Genomic DNA, 21615 nt, shown 5'->3' on the forward strand with positions numbered 1-21615 from the left:
AACAATACTTAATCAAGAAAGAATAAGATTAGGACTAGGATGTCTTTTATTACAAATAACACATTAACATTGTAATATATTTCATCAAGTCAAAGTAAAACATATAGTAATTTGATAGAATATATACATATATTCATTCGCCAAAAACAAGTACATAACTAGCTGTAATGTTAGCAAAAATGCAGATGCACCTCATTTATAAAACAACAATCTTTCTTCTACCATATAAACCTCTGAATCCCCGGCTCGTGGTTCCAATGAAAGGGCCGAAATAAGAACATTATCATAGTGAAGATATTAATGGATGTGTATAGGAATCCCATCAAGAACCACGTTCGACCGTTAGTGATATGACTATGAATAATTAGGAAAAAGAACGGGATGGTGTAGTATCTGAACTCTATCAGTGGTGCAGGAACAAGAGCAGCAGCCGTGGCTAGAAAATAAGCTAAAACCCATATTTTCTTCTGAACTTTACCTGCAAGTAATACTTGTAGGTTATTCAGTAAAATGAAACATATGGGGATATGTGACAAATGGGTCAAGAAAAAGGTTCCGGGTCAAAACGGGTCTCTCTTTTATAAGAGGTCAACACGTTGAATCGATACATACCCACACCTTTTAGCGCATTTATTAAAATAACGAAAATAATCAATGTGGATACGAAAAACTATACAATGGGTATAAAAAACTAGCCTATTTTCTTATTTTTCACAAAAGATCTATACACCAAATTTTGGTATATTATGTCTCTCAACTTGTAAAAAATGCACGTACTATAGAAAATTAAAAAAAATGACTTGTTAAGTCTTAAATTGGACAAAATAAAATAGCTTTATATATACACACACACACGCATTGCAAAATTGTTGAATGCAGTGCACAAATACTTGTTAAGTCATTATTTTTCTAAAAATTCCGTAAGTACAATATAGACACGTTTTGGAACTATTAGCATACAAAAATTAGTTTAGTGACTTTTCATTTTTGTGTATTTTTTTACAAGTAGGGACTGTAATTAAAAATAAGAAAGTATAGTGCTTATATGGTATAAACCTTTAAATCATAATCTTACCTATTTTTTAAGCAAAGTGATATGCAAGGTTGTAACATGAAAGCATTTGGATGCACTTTGGGGGCGATTTTAAACCTATTTGCCCAAATCCATTATTAACTAAGTTAAAAAAATTCACCGGTTATAGATATAAAACGATAACCCCAATCGACCCATTATCAGATAAATAGGTAAATAACTACATGAAGCGGGATACTGACCTAATACATTAAGGATGGAAGCCCATGAGTAAACATATAATGGAACCAACAAATATCGTGTTGACCAATGAGCGTTTATAATCTTTCGCCATAAATAAAATGGATAGTGACGGTTATCAGCAAGTAGATATGGGTGAGCAATGCTGAAATGGCAGAAAAATAATATTAGATACAACATGTTATTGAATAATCTAGTTCAAATAAACAACTATTATAAAAATGTGCAGAATATGATATTTGGATGTGATTTATAATTAATATAATGGTATTGAAATAATATTAGATACAACATGTTATTGAATAATCTAGTTCAAATAAACAACTATTATAAAAATGTGCAGAATATGATATTTGGATGTGATTTATAATTAATATAATGGTATTGTGCATTTGGCAAATTCTAAATATTTAATATAATCAAAACCAAACCTGAAATAGTGCACGAAAAGAAAGCTAATTATAGTAGCCGAAACCCACAGTAAAACACTAATTGGTTTATTCTTTACGAATGATCGAGTCAAACTTGCAAATTGACTTTTGCTAAAATGCAGCGGAGCCATAAAACCACATGAGACTAAACCGTAGTACAATAACTGAACAAAATGTGGAGAAACCGTGTGAGCTTCTTTAGCCCCTGAAAACACAAATACCAAATTACATTTTTAAATCCAAACAAAATTGAATACAAGTAACCTAAATTAATAAAAAGAATGTAAGAAATCACAAAAGTGAAAAAATGTTGTAAAAAATATATATGAAAGTGAGAGTTACCAAGAACTATACTGCCATTCCATTTAACAAATGCAACAAAAGCCAATAATAATAAAAGGAAGGGACTAAAATTGACAAGAAGCTTCCATTTTAGATTCCATGATACTAATAAGATGTTCTGAAGCTCACTAAACAAACCTGCATTAATAAAATAAAGTTAAATAATTTAATATTATATAATTTATAGATGAAAGTTCGATCTATATGCTAAATGAATCGAGTGGTATAATATATTGGCGATTTCACTTTTAGCTATGCTTTTATATTTTACCCATTTGACTTGTTGCTTTCGTCAAAAAACTAAAGAAATAACGTCAATCATTCTTAATGGATTTGTTTTATTTCTTTTTAATAAGAAATGGGATTAAATCATTAAGTAATTACACAAAATAGTCCTGAAAAAGTGAAAGGAACAAAATACCCTTATTTGCAAAGCGTGTGACTGAACTTACAAAGAAAAATCTAATGCCTGTTAGTGGAAAGGATGTAAACTATTACAACATACAAACAAACTTTATTTATTTTCTGAGAATTAAAATGCAAATAAGATGAAACGAACCTGATGAACGGTCAGGATGAGAGGTGAGACTCGTTTCATGACTGACAGTATCAATAGAATTACCCGATCTTCGTTTTTTTATATTTGAACTAATATTAACGCCTTTATTTGAAACAAAATATTCATTTTCTGGCTCTGATAAAATATTATCTTCATGCTTCTGTTTTTCTTGAACAAGATCTAAAACTCCAGTACATGCAACAAATAGCATCCAAATAATATTTGTTTGGCGTACAAGTATCGCAACAGCTCCAAGCTGCATTAAAGTTAGTTAAAATCAGTTATTGAAATACAAAATATCCACCAAGATATTACTAAAAGCGGGAAACTGTAATCTCTTTGTATGCGAGTAAAAAAATAACTTGTAATATAATGGTGGAATAAGAGTATGATACGGGTCACGACCTAGAACTCGGCCCGAGCGAGAACGCAGCCGACCCGTTGAATGAACCAGATCCAAGATACGACTCAGGGGGGAATCTGGATATGCAACAAAGTGAAGACCAAGTTGGATCATTATCTATTTTATTTTGTTTCTGTTTTGTATTTGAATTTCAAACTAGCTTTATTTGTGGTTTTTATCCTTATTTGTTTAGCTCGTACTTATCTCTAGGTTGGGTCTTTAAAACACCCTGGAGAACCATCTTTTAGTTGATTGATTTTTATTTTGAAGAAGTATTATTAAAGTTTCTCGTTCTTTTCATTGTTCTTCGTTCACTATCTTACTCGAACCGTATCAAGTGGTATCAAAGCCTGATACTATGGCCAGCCGCGTGTACAATACTCGCAGCACCAACCGCAGAGGCGGTGGTCGAGCTCCGATTGGCCAGCCACGGGATGACCGAGATGATGAAATCGAACGACTGCAACAATGAGTTCAAGAACTAGAACTGCAACTGGAGGAACGACAAGAGGAAACAGAATCAGACATCTTCTTCAGGGACGATGATACTGAGACCGAGGAGAATCCTTTTGGTCGCCTTCCGCGCCAACGAGATCAAGATTTCTACCGGGAGGATCCATTGAGGAGTCTGGGTTTACGGGTAGAAATTCCTGAATTCGAAGGTAAGACTCAACCAGACGAGTTCATCGAATGGTTGAGTACGGTCGAACGGATCTTTGAATTGCGAGCGATACCAGATCGTCTCAAAGTCAAAGTCGTAGCAATCAAGTTTACCAAATATGCGTCTCTATGGTGGGACCACGTCAAGATGAAAAGGGCCCAATTGGGAAAATCCAAGGTGAAGTCATGGGCAAAATTAAAAAAACTGTTACAAGCAAAATTTCTCCCAATCAATTACAGGCAAGAAGCTTTTATTGAATATCACAATCTGAAACAAGAAGGTTTGACAGTGGCTGAGGTTATTGCCGAGTTTGATAAGTTACGTATGCGGTGTTCAGCGGATGAAGAAGATGAACAAGTAATCGCTCGATTCCTTGGGGTGTTAAAACCTGAAATTGCTGATGTAGTTCAACTACAACAATATTGGTCTTTTACGGATGTGTGTAACTTGGCTCTAAAGATCGAAAAACAACTCCGTAATAAATCGAAGGGGATCCAGACCACTCGGTCTACCCCACCAGCTCGATCGACACCAAACCCAAGTACCCGAGTCACACCGAACCAGGTTCGAATTGACACCACTCCGGCCAGTGGGTCAAGTTCAGGGGGCACACGTATTGTCCGATGTTATAAGTGTCAAGGTATGGGACATTATGCCCAAGACTGCTCCAACAAACACTTAGTGTCCCTAGTTGATGACCCGATGCCTCGGTATGACACGGATGGAGAAGGCGATAATTCCCACGGGGAGGAGGAGGTTATTCAACCTGATCGAGGAGAAGCATTGGTGGTTCAAAGAGTTCTTAACGCCTCCATGTTGAAAGGTACTGATGATACACTTTGGTTGCGTAATAACATCTTCCGAGCAAAGTGCACTACCAAGGGAAAAGTTTGCATGGTCATAATCGATGGCGGAAGCTGTGAAAATATGGTAGCAATTCACATGGTTGAGAAGTTGGGTTTACAAGTCGAGCAACACCCAGAACCGTATCAGCTAACATGGCTTAAAAAAGGTAATATTGTAAAAGTTAATCAACGGTGCCTAGTAAACTTTTCGATTGGTGACAAGTACGCCGATGAAGTATGGTGTGAAGTAATACCGATGGACGCATGCCATCTGTTGCTTGGTCGACCTTGGCAATATGATCGCCGGGCTAAACACGACGGGTTTCGCAACACGTATACTTTCAAGAAAGACGGTGTAAACATCACGTTAGCACCATTAGACGCTCGGGAAACAGCGACAACAACTTGGTACTTCCCAAATCCGAATTCCTAGACTACACCAGGATCACACCCGTCCCGCTCCTCTTCGCGCTTGTCATCACAGAAGTGAACGAAGCTATACCCGAAGCACCCATTCAGGTACACCCTCTTTTACATGAGTTTAAGGATGTTTTTCCAATCGATATTCCACCAGGTCTACCGCTCACAAGAGAAATACAACATTGTATTGACTTTTTACCGGGCGCTAGCATTCCGAATAAGCCCGCGTACAGAATGAATCCCAAGGAATATGGTGAACCACAACGACAGGTCACGGAATTGTTACAGAAAGGACTAATTCGTGAAAGTATGAGTCCTTGCGCTGTTCCGGCATTACTTGTGCCAAAGCAAGGGGCACGTACCGTATGTGCATTGATAGTCGATCAGTCAATAAAATTACTATAAAATACCGGTTTCCTATTCCTCGATTCGACGATTTAATTGACCAGTTACACGGGGCCTCGATTTTTTCTAAGATCGATCTGCGTAGTGGCTATCACCAGATTCGACTACACCCTGGAGATGAATGGAAAACGGCATTTAAAACTCGAGACGGACTATATGAATGGATGGTAATGCCGTTCGGGTTATCTAACGCGCCTAGCACATTTATGAGGCTCATGAATCACATCTTCAAACCTTTTATCGGGCGTTTTGTGGTCGTCTACTTTGACGATATCTTGGTGTTTAGTCGTGATCACCAACAACACCTACAACACCTTCGCGAGGTGTTTCTTGTTCTCCGGGCTCAAAAACTTTATGCTAATCAAACAAAGTGCCACTTTTTGACAGATGAGGTCCTTTTCTTGGGCTACATAGTGTCGGGTAAAGGAATTCAGATGGATAAGTCTAAAGTAGAAGCAATCACCAGTTGGCCGACACCAACCACCTTACATGATGTACGTAGCTTCCATGGCTTGGCGTCGTTCTATCGCCGATTTATTCGGGATTTCAGTACCGTTGTTGCCTCAATCACTGAGTGCCTAAAGGGCACTAAATTCACATGGACAGAGGCTGCCCAACGAGCCTTTGACGAATTACGTTTACGGGTCACTACAGCCCCGGTTTTGGCATTACCAAATTTCAGCATGGTGTTTCAAGTGGAATGTGACGCATCCGGCGTCGGGATTGGGGGTGTTCTTAGCCAAGGTGATCGTCCCATCGCTTTCTTTAGTGAGAAGTTAAACGATACACGGAGGCGGTATAGCACATATGATAAGGAGTTTTATGCTATCATTCGGAGTCTCGAATATTGGCGGCATTTTTTGTTGCCAGCCGAGTTTATTTTGCTTTCGGATCACCAGGCACTCAAGTATATACAAGGGCAGAGCAAACTAAATTCACGACATGCCAAGTGGGTCGAACTCTTGCAAGAATTCTCGTTTGTGATCAAACATAAAGCTGGGTCTGCCAATACAGTCGCTGACGCCTTAAGTCGTCGCCATAGCGTGGTAACAATCTTGAAACTTCAGGTCAATGGACTTGAGTTATTTCGCCAACTGTACCATGACGATCCCGACTTCACAGAGGCATGGAACACCTGTCCCGCCCGACCTTATCATGAATTCACTAAACATGACGGGTACTTGTTCCGCGGAACTAAAATGTGTGTTCCGCGTTGCTCTCTACGGGACTCAATTATTTTAGAAAACCATCAGGGTGGTTTGGCTGGGCATTTTGGACGGGATAAAACATTGGGGTTGATCAATGACCGATTCTATTGGCATCGAATGGGGAAAGATGTCGCCCGACTCATTAAACATTGTCATACTTGAAGTGTCGCCAAAACCCGCCATACGAACGCGGGGTTATACACACCGCTACCTGTTCCAAATGCCCCATGGGAAGATGTTAGTTTAGATTTTGTTATGGGATTGCCCCGCACCCAACGCTTGAAAGACTCGATTATGGTGGTGGTGGACCGATTCTCTAAAATGGCTCATTTTGTTCCATGTGCAAAAACGTATGATGCGAGCAACATTGCACGGCTATATTTCTCTGAAATCGTTCGATTGCATGGAATTCCTAAAACTCTAACATCGGATCGTGATGTTAAATTTTTTAGCCACTTTTGGCGTACCTTGTGGAAGCGACTCGGGTCAAAACTACAGTTCAGCAGTTCGCATCATCCCCAGACAGACGGGCAGACAGAAGTAACAAATCGAAGCCTTGGTAACTTGCTCCGTAGTCTTATAGGTAATAATCCTAAACAGTGGGATATGATACTAGCTCAGGCTGAATTTGCTTACAACCGTTCGAATCATAGTTCAACAGGGAGGAGCCCATTCTTTGTGGTGTACGGACGTAACCCGTTTACCCCGTTGGACCTTACCCCGCTGCCAGATGCTACTCATTTTAGTGAGGATGGAGCCGACCGTTCTGATCAGATTAAAGAAATTCACAAGCAAGTTCGTGATCAGATCATCAAACATAACTTGCAGTACCAAACTCGGGCTAATTTGCATCGCCGTAAAGTTGTGTTTAAGGAAGGAGATTTAGTGTGGATCCATTTGAGACGAGAACGTTTTCCTGCTGGTAGGTTTGGTAAACTGCAGCCACGTGCTGATGGTCCATTTCGAGTTCTGAAACGTATTAACGACAATGCTTATAAGATTGATCTACCAGGTCATTATAATGCGTCTGCCACTTTCAATGTCGCCGATTTAGCACCATATGTGTCCGAAACTGATGATAGTCTTGAACCTGACTCGTCAAGATGGGGAGGATGATACGGGTCACGACCTAGAACTCGGCCCGAGCGAGAACGCAGCCGACCCGTTGAATGAACCGGATCCGAGATACGACTCAGGGGGGAATCTGGATATGCAACAAAGTGAAGACCAAGTTGGATCATTATCTATTTTATTTTGTTTCTGTTTTGTATTTGAATTTCAAACTAGCTTTATTTGTGGTTTTTTTCCTTATTTGTTTAGCTCGTACTTATCTCTAGGTTGGGTCTTTAAAACACCCTGGAGAACCATCTTTTAGTTGATTGATTTTTATTTTGAAGAAGTATTCTTAAAGTTTCTCGTTCTTTTCATTGTTCTTCGTTCACTATCTTACTCGAACCGTATCAGAGTATATTAGTAACTCTAATCATTTGATAATTAGTTTTATTAAACGATCAAACACGAATAACTAAACAAGCAGGTTTTCTTGTCCGTGTTCATTTGTTAAGAAAATGAACATGTTTGTGTTCTTTATGTTCGTTCATTAACAATATAAAGGAACGATTCATGAACGTAAACTCCAGACATAACTGAACATAAATGAATGAATATAGCTGAGCTAAAACTAGTTAAAAGTAATGTGAAAAATAATGCAAAATGTTCTGGCAAAAAAAACTTAAAACGAATATATTAACGAAACGTAAGGTAACAAACTTAAACAAACGTATGTGAACGACCAAAAACAAATCTAAGTGAACGAACGAGACATGTGTTCACCACCATAAACAAACTTCCCTCCGAACGGTTCACTAACTGCTCACTGAACATCCGATTCGTTAATAGGCATACTCCTAAGTAATTAGATAATCATATGCAAAAGTAGGTTGCCAAACGCTATAAACTGATTGGTAACATATCTCTAACGTGTCAAACATGCAAAAGTATAAAATAACCTAAAAAGAAAATTGGTCAAACAGGTCAAAAGCCACACAAAGTGTATATTAACTGCACAAAACCTCCTACCTCATTTCTATACAAAAAAATAGCATATAAATATTGAATAATATAACCTTTATATCATATATTCACATTTGACACATGTACTGCTTATAGAAAACTTAAAATTTAATAAACTTAAAGTCAGTTATTACCAAAGCACTGCACGCGTAGTTCTTTTTGAGACACATCAAATACATCACAAGAACTATTGTAAGTGACGCCACGTCTGTATAATAAAGAAAAGTGAAGAACCAATGAAGGGGATATAAGGCTAAAACAACCGTGCAAAAAGTTGTTTTTTTGTCACCAAATGATGGTTTCAAATGTTTAATTATATCATGAACCAAAATGCTGCAAACTACAGCAAGTAAACCATTTGTAGAACGAAGAACTGGTGTTGAGCACACGTTAATAAAATACGAGGCGGGTTGTGTAAATAAAAAGGCGGGAAATAAAGATGCCACATAGGCCAGTGAAATAAAGTACCTGCAAAAATTGTGTTAATTTCAGTCAGCAACAATCTTTTTAGGCTTGTAAACAAATCTTACGAACACGAAAAGAGAATGTTTGAGTTCATTCGTTTATCTTTAACCGAACAAATGATCGAACATGAACAATTAAATGAACAAAGTCTTCTTGTTCGTGTTCACTTGTTTAAAAAAAATTATGTGTTCTTGCTCATTTATGTTCGTTTGTTAACCATAGAAACAAATGAACATAGCTGAAAATAGTTGAACGAACATAACTAAAAAAGTTAATTAAACTAGACTAACTTGTAATGACCCTAAAACTTTCAATGAACGAACTTAAAAAAACGTAAAGTAACAAACATGCATGAGCGTAAACAAATGAGCATAAACAAATCCAAACAAACGTTCACAGACAACAATGAACGAACGAGAGATGTGTTCATGTTTGTTCGTTTATTAGATGACTTATCGTTTGATTATCATGGGATTACACTTGGTTCAATTACTTGATTCGGCATAGATTATCTTATCTGAACATACAAATTATCTGGCTGTCGAGAAAACACGAGAGAGACGACGGTCGGGTTTGTCAATCAAAATCCAAATTAAGAGGACGGGTATATACGAAAGTAACTCTAAAATATAATCCATAATAATAATGACCGAAAAGTGAAAGTGAAACTTACAGTCCAGGAGGAGTGGTTATCAACGGATCCCAAGATTTAAAATGACCTGCACAATACTGCTGAGCTTGAGGAACATGAAAGATCTCATCCTACAGCAAACAACCAAAACATTTCATTAATTAATAATTTATGAAATGAATTTGTTAGCAAGCAAACAAGCATACCATGTAAGGTTCAGGAAGAATGCGATTAAGAACAAGTGAGATTGGTAAGACCCATGAGCTCACAATCAATGCAACTGCAAGTCTACCCATTTCTACTGAAAACAAGTGTAATCACTAATCATCCAAAATTAGGGTTCGTTGGATCCGATTATTTATAGCATAGCAAGAACTCGAATAATTAAAAATCGAAAACCCTAAACTGAAGAATCAAAATGATATTAGGAGTGGAGTTGAAGGTGAATTGGGTTTGGATCTCAAAACCGGATCTTTGTCACAGCCGACGATGGTGGAGACGAGTGACTGAGTTTTATGGTTTTAGGTGAAACCGTGAATCAAACCCTGGGTTTGTAACGGATTCATATTAAAGAAAATCAAAACCATACCGTTGAAAATTAAAACTAAACAAACCGAACCGTTACAAGGCTGTGTGTAGTGGGCTATAACTGAGGGCGAGGAGGGGCGATAAAGGGCGCAAACACCGTCCCCGGGAGCGATATTTGGGTGAGTAGGGGCGGAGGCGGGGTTAGTTTGTCGTCGGGTTTGTGTGAAAAATAATAATATTATATTATTATTACCGTTGGACAACGGTCCAATATAAAAAAATATATTTATTTAATTTAAACAATATATATATAAACATACACTCTTCTTCTCCATTTTATATCCATTTTATAAACAAATCATACCCAAATTCTTACAAAAATTAACAAAATGAATCCTAAAAACAACCCGAACCAACCTGGTTTCGGTCAAACGTATGGTTCGCAATCGAGCAACCGAACCAACCGAACTTACAAAGGAACCCGATGAACCCGAACCAACCGAGCTATCCGTATCAATTTTCCGACCCGAACCTAAACATGTACGCCAACTTTCTCAGCCCCCAATACACAATGCCGGCGTTCGGGTCTACACCACCGGTGACGGTGCCGGAGACGCAAACGGCACGGGCCTCCGGTTCAAGCAAAAAGGCGACCCGTAAACACAAAAAGAAACAACCGGGGGAGCCGATGGCGCAACGTGATCCATACAAGCATTGAACCGAGGAGGAGGAGGAGGAGGAGGTGGCTCTCGCAAGGGCTTGGATCGTCATTTCAGAGGATCCCGACGTCGGTAAGTTTTTTAATATTAAGTATTTATTAAAAATGTATTTAGTGTTTATTAAAATGTATACTAATTGTGACAAATAATTTTAATTTGTAGCTAACTTTCAAGCCACCGGGATGTTTTGGAAGAAAGTCTTTGAAGCTTGGCTCGCGATAACCAATAAACCCGAAGACTACCGGGGAAAAGAAGCGGTTCAAGCCCACTGGAAGGGGCTTAACGCCGATTGTCAAAATTTTGACGGGATAACTAATCGGTTGCAAGGGCCCGGCTGGCGTAGCGGGCATGGCGACATTATAACTCAAGCCTTGAGCGACTTTCGAGCTCAGGGCCAAACTTTTGGGCGGCCCGGGAAAACGTTCAAGTATTTGAACTGTTGGAAAAAAACTACGATGGTGCGCGAAATGGAGCGGGGCACCAACCGTTCCTGTTGCCCGACGAGCCGGCTCATCCCGACAATCAAAAAGGTCGAAGACATCGTCGTCGACAAATCCGAGCACACCAAACACACCCTCCGATGCTTGTAGCTTCTTCCTGGACGACACAGTCAATTTAGCAGACGATGTTGATATAGACGACGATGAAGAGGTAGAGGAGTTGCCTCGACCACGCGGGAGATCGAGAAAAAATAAGAGGGAAGGTTCGTCGTCAACACGATTCAATACGGAGCCTGTTGAAATAAACGAGTTGGTAGGTCGTTTGGAAACAAATGCCACCGTAATAGGAGCCGACCTTAGAGCATCCAACAAACAACAAGAAAAGCTGAACCAGACGTTGGAATTAAAACAAATGAAAGACGACTACGAATCCCTCAAAGCGGAGGGGTTTCACGAGGAAGCCGCATTATTGTTTCAACGACGACGTGAAAAAATGCGCGAATATTACGGATATTAGTTTCTTTTTTTTTAGTTATGTTTTTTTTTTAATTTTTTTCTTTAGTTATGTTTTTTAATATTTTTAGTTATGTTTTTTTGTATTTCTTTTTAATTTTAATGCATTTTTATTTAATTATTTAAATAAATTGGTTTTTATTTAATTAGTTTAATTATAAAAAGAAAATAATAAAAAAAGACACTGTTGGCCCAACTTGTAGCCCCTACACCATTACACCACAAAAATAAATTTTCACTTCATGCTGACTGGGCGTCACATGTCACAATTCGTCCCTAATTGTAGCTCCTCCACTATACATGGCCTTAATGGTTTGGTTTTATGATTTTTGGGTTTCAATAATGAATTGAATTTATCATAAAAATCAACAGCTTAACTGTACCCCTATGTAATAGATATAACTGTACCTCTATTGATTTATCAATTATATACGCTTGCATACTTTATGTCCATGCATACAAAATAGTTTGGAACAGTTAAACACTTGAATATACAGTAAAAGTATGCATGTATACAAATTAAAATCCAAATATGTATTATAGTCACATATGGCTTTCATAAGAACGGAAGATATCTAATATGGAATATTTTTAAAAATATAAATAAATCTTACGGTCAAGTCCGGTTTTATACGACCGGTTTTCGGTATAAACCATAAATCAAATCGTTCGTTACGGTTTGAGATTTTTTAAACCGACCGACCGATAGTTAATGGAACTCCACCATGAAACCAAACCGATAATCGGTTTGGGCGGTTTCACGGTTTCGAACCGATCTGTGAACGGGTCTAGGTTTAACATACTTTTAGGCATAATGAACTAACCTTAGCCACTAAGATCGTCATCATCTGGTCCGGGTCGACTATTCTCATTCCACCTTTTATGGATCGTCTGCTTATTGTTTATGAAGAAACACTAAGTTAATCCTTGGAAGGCTTAACCTAATATCTCGACCGGTGAATCAAGGACACTGATCTAACCCCTGGTGGGCTTAGTTTAAGATCCTCCGATGAGTCAATACTAACAACCGTTAGGAATTCCGGCAACCATGACCTGCTAAACCGAACACCATGAGCTAGTTAAGAGAAGGAGAATATGGGGTCTTCTCGTAACCACCCTTCGACGTGAGAATCAGTATGGGAAGTGATGAGTATTCTTAGAGATAACGAGAGAGTGTGGATTTATATACCATTAGTCCTCATGTCGTATTTATAGCCGAATGGGAAGAGAATAATAGGACATACATGCATATTTTCATCACGAATATACCTACACCAAACTTTTCTTTGTTAATAAGTTGAAATAATCCACATAAGACGTGATAATGATCAAAACATAATTTTAGTTAGGTTCAACATACCAACCCGTTGAGCACCCCCTACGGGCGTTATGAATGGTTTTACTCTCCAACCGGTGGAGGGAATAATGGGTGTTAAGAGTTAGAGAACTATGTTACACTATTTACCTATCATTGTTTCAGTTGTAATGTATGACATAGATGTGCAACAATTTTGCGTGAAACATACCGAATGAGACAAAGTATGTGAAAGTATAAAGTTGAAAAAGTCGGAAGGCGCTTTCAGGACGGTCGACTAGGAAATTGCGAGTACTCGGTCTATGTGGGGTATACTTGGAGAGCACTCGGGCATGGTATTTTATAAATCTTTTGGAGATTATATATATGTTAAATATCAAAAGTTTACTATATATTCTACAAAATACAAACGTAAAATACAAAAACCAATCAATAATACTTCTATATTAGTTCAAGAACATGTTTCAATGGAAGAAAGACGTACCTCAATTGAACTTGAATAGGAGGTGTGCGAGTTTGAAACTTTTAATCGGATGATAACAATGGCGGTTGTGAGTTCATAACTGAAATTAGGCTGCGGCTTAGCGTGAAAAGTAAAAACAAAAAAGCAATGTCGGGCTCTCAGAGAAATTAGGCTTCTATAACAATAGTCAAAATTTTGTTAAGATCGAGTTGGACCCCCCTAGGCCTAGTAGAGCCGTCTAGGACTGAGTTGGACCGCCTAGGACCGATTACGATTTATTTTGACATTGGGGAAGAAATGCGGTGTGTTGAAGTGCCGAGGAGCGATTAGGCGCCGAGTACTCGGCCGCCTAGGCTGACTTTTACAACACTAAATATAACATATCGGGATGTCTTTGAGTATGATATTAAGTTTTGTTTTATGAAATTAAAATGATCTAACATATTCCTCACACAATAAACACGAGTGTATAACTAAATCTTATTGAAGTAGGCATCATGGTATGGTATCCATACAATTTATAAAAAAAAATCGTAGCATTATTCCTTTTGTAAGATCTAAAACATGCTCGATAGTTGATTAGTTGATACATGTGCATAAGCCATAAGGGGGGTCATTTAGTTAATTGACTTGGGCTCGATTGAATGGTCAAGGTAGTTTGATCAAATTTGATATTTTTGTAGAACTAGTCAATGAATCTTCATTAAATGCTTCACTAAAAGAATACTTCATAGTTCGTACACATAAGACGAAAGATATGAAGACTAAATGATGTTATATATATGTTGTGTTAATAATTGTTTCAGATTTAAATCACCTCCTATTTAGACATGGTTTTTAAAACTTTCTTGAAGTATCACCACCATAGAATATTGGATGGAGAAAGTCAGAAAACAAAGTAATGATGTTGATTAAAGTTGCATAAAGTTGGATTATTCAAACTTTAATCATGAGTCTTGTACTTGAAGTATGAGCAATCAAAATGATTAAACTATAGAATGATTCCCACTAATCATAAATAATTGAATATATACAAACATATACAAAGGGGTTAAGTGCAATCTATGGAAGAGATTTGTGTTAATATGATAAATTTGGGAATTGCTTCAACTACCGATTACCTTCTCATTTTCATGTTGAGTCTACCTTTCCAGTAGATGGAGTATCTATTACTCATTAGTCCAACACTCACTGTATTTGACTTTTCACACCCCTCACTTTCTCACTAACTTGTTTGGCCAACATCTTATCATAGTGATTATAAAAAGACAGACATATAGGGGATGTATATCAATCATTTAATGTAGAGTGTGGTTATATTTGGTTCATTGGTTGTTTATTTCATTCGGTTTCTTTGAAAACATGTGATGTTGGATCAAAAATATGAGGCACCATATGATGTTGTAAAGGTTTGCCAAAACAAGCTAGAAAATTCATTTGAGTAAGATATTTTAACAACTTCCTACAAGATGAATACAGACCGACAACCATAATTCTTGGTGCAAAATTTCCTTCATGAAACGATTGGTTTGAAACTTTGAATATCACTATCATCTTGTAGAACCTCAACTTTATAAATGTTAACGGTGCCTCACCTTGCTTCATCAAGATACAATATGCACACACATATGCATATACATAGTTACATACCTACACGCATAGTAATCATGAATGCGTGCATGCACATATGACATATGTATGAGAAAAGGGGTGTGAGTGTAAAACCTCCGTCATCATACAATTGATGTGTAATTTTTAGATAAATATTGAAAAAGAAACTTTAATTCGAGTTTGTCAAAATTGGATTGTTTAAAACCACTATTTTATGATAAGCCTCAAATGAGAGTTACAAACTTACAACTATATGGAGAGAATTATCAGTGTGGATTTCAAAAGGGACGATTACTCAATAGCTCGAAAATCATGACTTGAGGGTGGCGTGGAGAAGGTTGTACATATATGTGGTATGTGGAAATAGGTGGGACACTAGAAGAAGATATTTGGTTATGGATAAAAAATTACAAATTATTGTTACCTGAATTTCATAAAGATGAGCGTCCATACACTCTTTTATACTTGTTGGTAAATAAAATATTTTTATGTTATATATTTTTATTATATTTGAACCTTTTACAAACTAAAATCCATCTAGACTTTTTTGTTATCTGAGTGGAGACTCCATAGGATTCTCATTATAAAATTCCTCTTAACAATCACATTTAATTGTAGAGTTCTTAAATCATTCACAACCAATAAAAAGTCATTCAATTGCCCGATAGTTACTATTACTTAGGTTAAAAAAAATTGTGAACATTCAAACAAAAGCATATATACTATGCAATAATCATAGTTTTTTTAATTAAGTTTTTTCTTTATTGTAGTTAATAGCTTTATTACATTTTTACTTAAAAGTTAGTTACTAAGTAATTAGAACATATCAGGGTCTTTGGCTTACCGGTATCAAAGTGTCTGATAAGCATTTGTTTTCCCTTATGTGAAGAATCGATCAAATTTGGACATGGTGTAACTATGTAAACTTCCAGAGACCACCCCGCTTGGCTCCACAGGATCGTAACTAAGGGTGGCAAACCCAACCCAAATGGATTGCTTTGGGTCAAGATGAATAAACTTTAAAAGTAAAATGGGTTAGGATGGATAATAAATTTTTTTCAAGTGAGTCAAGATGGGTTGAAAATATGCAAGTGAGTTTCATTTATAGTTTAAAATGGGTCAAAACAAAATATCCAAGTTATACAAAATTTATCTAATTAAAAATACCCAAACTATCATATACGAAACAAAACTCATCTGAAACCCAAAAAACGATCAAAACGGCACAAAAATCCCTAGCCAACTAAAACGAAACAAATATACAAAAACGAAATTAAACCGAAATATAAAAACGACCAAAACGAAACAAAAAAAAACGGAATGAAACCGAAAAACTGACCAAAGCGAAACAAAAAAAGCGAAATGCAAACCGAAAAGCTAACCAAAACTAAAACAAACACCGAACCGATGAAACGAAAACAAAACTGAATCGAAATAGAAAAACGACCTAGACGAAACAAAAAAACCGATATGAAACCGAAAAGTTGACCAAAACGAAACTAAAAAGCGAAATGCAATTGAAAAGCTGACCAAAACAAAACAAAAACACCGAACCGACCACAACGAAACAAAAAAAATCGAAACGAAACTGAATTGAAATAGAAAAACGACCAAAACGAAACAAAAAAACCGATATGAAACCGAAAAGCTGACCAAAATGAAACAAAAAAAAACAAAGTGCAGCTGAAAAGCTGATCAATACAAAACAAAAACACCAAATCGACCGAAACGAAACAAAATAAACAAAATGAAACTGAATCGAAATAGAAAAACGATCAAAACAAAACAAAAAAAACGAAATGCAACTAAAAAGCTGACCAAAACAAAACAAAAACACTGAACCGACCAAAACTAAACAAAAAACCGAAACGAAACAGAAACTGAAATAGATAAACGATCGAAACGAAACAAAAAAACTGAATTGAAACTGAAAAACTGACCAAAATGAAACATAAAAAAAACTAAATGCAATTTAAAAACCGGACCAAAACGAATCAAAAACATCGAACCGACCAAAACGAAACAAAAAAACTGAAAAGAAACTGAACCGAAATAGAAAAACAACCAAAACGATAAAAAAAAAAACCGATATGACACCGCAAAACGATACAAAAAAACCGATAAGACACCGAAAAACTGACCAAAACGAAACAAAAAAGCGAAATGGAATCAAAAAGCTTACTAAAACGAAACAAAAAAACTGAAACGTAGCCGATCAAAATAAAACAAAATGAATCGAAACGTAACGTAACAAAAAAAACGAAATGAAAACGAAAAAACTGACTAAAACAAAACAACACTAAAACCTAAAAAACTGAGAAATCGAAACCGAGCAGATACCGAAACCAACCGAAATGAAAAAAACAAAATCGAACCGAAAAAAAAACCCAAGAACTCGAACCTGAACCGGTAGAAAACGGTTTTTTTAACGAGGATGACGGGGTAAACATTTTAGTTATTTTACATTTTGCGTTTTTTATATATATTTTGAGTTATTATTTTTTTAATAGTTTTTTTGAATATTTTTTTGAGAGGTTTTTAAAACACTTTATATGTCAACCTTCACTTGGGTCAATATGGGTTAGCTTTACCCATCTTGGCCCCATACCCATCCTGACCCATCACCCAAATCCAACCCAACTCACTCACATTGTCACCTCTAATCGTAACTACATGTTACGACTATTGGTTAAAGTTTTATACAATATCCCAACTTGTATATTGATTTATGTTAAAAATATGGTAAATTAAGCGGTGAAAGTAGGTTTCAAGTCACAACTTTTCTTATGCAAATCTATTTTTGTGGCTCCTGGCATCTTCTTTAGAGAATGTTAATATACAATAATATTGCTACAGTTCAAAAACATGAAATCAACTCATAAACATCTACATCTGTATAGAACAACAAAATGTATAAAGATTAAATTATTACTAACCGTTTACCACGTTTGTTTGTCATGAAACATAATTGTGGTGGAATCCGAATCTTACAATTAAACAACCAAATGATGTGCTTTTTAGTGGTTACCAAATACTGTTTTCAATACCCCTTTTCAGTTTATTTAATAATAATAATAATAATCCACTTGTGGCCTCTAGTAGTGGTAGCCGGTAGGAAGGCTTACGTTTTGAAAGTGTAAACCCAAGTTTGATCCTTATTAGTGTCACTTTGGGTGGATATTGACAATGAATAATTTGAGCTATGCATCGTGAGGTTGCCAGTTTGGATTCCGAGCCCACCCGAGTTTTCGTTTCATCCTGTGTTACATCGGAGAGTTTTATTCTCGGCGGCACAACGACTGTCAAGTGGCAGCCGGCAATATGGTTTTTCGGGAGAACGCCCACGCCAAACTCTGAAGCTAGCATAAGATCGATTAAGACAACATGGTTTGCCCAGAGTAGGACAACGAACTCTCCAGATTGAAAACACAATGTCCTAAACACACATAGGAAGTCGTTGTTTTAAAAAATAATAATAATAATAATAATAATAATAATAATAATAATAATAAACCTTTTCAGTCTCCACTTGCTTGATTTATTCACTATGAAGGACATTTTAATCACTTCTTGCCTTCACATATTCAAATAACACCCCCATATCAACACCACCATTTTCAAAATCCATATCCATCTTCATCTTTAAACTCAATCTAATTCCAGCCTCTTTCTTGTTCAATTGAAATGCTTTCCTGGATTCTGACAACTATCTAGCAGCAATCATCTGGTTCATGCTCTTGATTATATCAATATCAAATATTTAAAAAATGGATATTCTTGGATCCACAAGAAACAAGAAACACATTTATGTGAAGATGAAGCTTTCAAGTACCAAACATGCAAAAACAGACCACCCAATTTGCATCAAATGCTTCAAATGGATCCTCTGGTTTTCACTCTCATTCTACTTCTTTGCAACACCACTCAAAAACCATAATCAAACTCCCAAATTACAACCCAAATCTTTAAACAACTTGAAACTATACATATACGAGTTACCATCCAAATACAACAATGATTGGTTATCAAACAAGAGGTGTAGCAACCATTTATTTGCATCCGAGTTGGCAATACACAAAGCATTGAGTAAAAGCGATGTAAGGACGTTTGATCCATCCGTGGCGGACTTGTTTTATGTTCCGGTTTACGTGTCGTGTAAATTCAGTACCGTTAATGGCTTTCCGGAAATCGGACATGCTCGTGGGCTTTTATCGTCTACTGTTGACTTCATTTCCTCCGAGTTTCGGTTTTGGAACAGAACAAATGGTTCCGATCATGTGTTTGTCGCTTCGCACGACTACGGGGCGTGCTTCCATGCCATGGTACGTCAAGGAAAATTGGATTTTAATAATTCAAACTATGATCAATTAGCTTATAATAATAATACATGGTTAAATTTTGACCAATGATACATTTAATTTTCATTTTTGTTGTCAACAGCAATATTTATTTATATTTGATTTTCACTAGATTTCTATCATGTCAAATCAAGTATAATAAATCAAATGTAGTATTATACTTATCAGGAAAGTTAAAATTAGGATTATCATTGGTCAGAGTGTAAGTATTTACCGGCTAATAGTTAACCGTTTGGATTATTAAAATACATTTTTCTTGGTCGGATACGTGGTTTTATTAAATTTTGAATTATTTTATAAAATATGTGAAAGTTTGTTTTTGAATTGGATTAGGAAGATAGAGCTGTGGCTGAAGGTATACCGAAGTTTATGAAGAATTCTGTTGTGTTACAAACATTTGGTGTTAAATATCGTCACCCGTGTCAAGATGTTAAGAATGTGGTAATCCCACCGTTGAGTCTGTACCGTATGTGTCGCCAGAGAAAGTTGAGTCTGTACTGTCAGTGTCACCGGTAACTCGTCACCGGGACATTTTCGTGTTTTTCCGGGGAAAGATGGAAGTCCACCCAAAGAACGTCAGCGGTCAATATTATAGCAGGTAATGATGGATAATATATTCCCTTTTGACATGAAACTGATATTTATAAAGTTGCCCCTAATCTAAATTTTAAATATTTTTATGCCTTGAAACATGTATGGTATTAGATGATACCAAACAATTACCTGAAATATGAACATCTAGAGGCGTGCATGGTTCGTATTGGGTTAAAACCAAATCAAAATCTGAAACTTTGGTTTTTGAACTTTTAAAAACCATTTGGTTTCGGTGTTTTAGATTTTGATTTATCGGTTTGGGTTAGATTCGGTTTTGCCATTTGAGTTTGAAAATTTGGACAAATATTGGTCCAAAATAATGAATGTAAGCTAAATAAAATTATTAATTAATAACTAGTTAATTATTAGTATTGTAAATTTGATCTGAAATATTTAAGTTACGTATTTATAAATTTTAATAAAGTACTTCAAATAGAAACGAAAATCTTTTATTTTGCTCGTTTTTGATTACATATAAAACCAAAATCAAACCATATGTTTGACTAATATAAAAATAATAAGACCAAACTATGGATTTTTGATACGATTCAATTTAGTTTTTCATTATTGTATAGAAAATCATTTGGATAATTAAAAATGATCTAAGCAAAAATTCTAAATGCACCATGACAGGCGCGTGAGGACAGAAATACTTCATAAATACGGCCATGACCAGCGGTTTTACTTGAAAAGAAACCGGTTCGCCGGATACTTGTCGGAAATCGTACGATCAGTGTTCTGCTTGTGCCCACTGGGGTGGGCCCCATGGAGTCCAAGACTAGTGGAGTCAGTAGCATTGGGTTGCATCCCGGTTATCATCGCCGATGGCATTAAGTTGCCGTTTGAAAAAACGGTACCTTGGCCGGAGATATCACTCACGGTGCCGGAGAGTGACGTCTGAAAGCTGGGCCGGATACTTGATTACGTGGCAGCAACATACCAGTCTTCTATCCAGAGGAACTTGTGGGACCCCAAGGTCAAACGAGCTTTGTTGTTTCATGATGACGTGGAATATGGTGATGCCACGTGGCAGATATTAGATGAGTTATATGAGAAAGTAGCTGTTTCTGATCATGTAATTACACGTGGAAATAGTTTATAGGTTAGGTGATTTTAATTTCACTTTAAATTTTTTTAAAGTAGAAGCATGCTCCTTATTTTCAACATTTATTTTTCTTTTTAAGGAGTTTTAACTTAATTGGTAGTGGGTATGAAAGTTAAGATTTAGGTAAAAGTTCGTAAGGTCTCAAGTTTGAATTTTATTTCAACCAAATTCTACGGGGTACGGTGAGTTTGGGGTTTGGGCTAATCAGTGTTGCCTTTGATTGCGAACGTATAAGGTTGTCTTTTATTATAAG

At 36.5% G+C, this 21615-nt stretch overlaps 1 protein-coding gene and 1 pseudogene across 2 annotated transcripts; one reads left to right on the forward strand and one right to left on the reverse strand.

The window, feature by feature from the left end:
* Positions 1 to 130: 130 nt before the first annotated feature.
* Positions 131 to 10020, reverse strand: LOC143617062 (dol-P-Glc:Glc(2)Man(9)GlcNAc(2)-PP-Dol alpha-1,2-glucosyltransferase-like). Its single transcript, XM_077089724.1, has 8 exons — positions 9923 to 10020; positions 9759 to 9847; positions 8755 to 9088; positions 2606 to 2861; positions 2047 to 2184; positions 1705 to 1909; positions 1276 to 1418; positions 131 to 478 (listed from the first exon to the last, which is right to left on the reverse strand). Exons 1-8 carry the CDS (start codon positions 10010 to 10012, stop codon positions 219 to 221), a joined length of 1515 nt encoding a protein of 504 aa, XP_076945839.1. The 5' UTR covers positions 10013 to 10020; the 3' UTR covers positions 131 to 218.
* An 8916-nt stretch (positions 10021 to 18936) lies between these two features.
* Positions 18937 to 21359, forward strand: LOC143617060 (putative glucuronoxylan glucuronosyltransferase IRX7; annotated as a pseudogene). The gene is made up of 3 exons (XR_013150768.1): positions 18937 to 19627; positions 19997 to 20261; positions 20891 to 21359. The product of XR_013150768.1 is annotated as a putative glucuronoxylan glucuronosyltransferase IRX7 (transcript).
* Positions 21360 to 21615: the final 256 nt, after the last annotated feature.

The sequence above is a fragment of the Bidens hawaiensis genome, unplaced genomic scaffold (genome assembly GCF_021521415.1).
Source record: "Bidens hawaiensis isolate Kalapana, Puna unplaced genomic scaffold, B.hawaiensis_p1.1 tig00051730_1, whole genome shotgun sequence".
Taxonomy (NCBI): Eukaryota; Viridiplantae; Streptophyta; class Magnoliopsida; order Asterales; family Asteraceae; genus Bidens; species Bidens hawaiensis.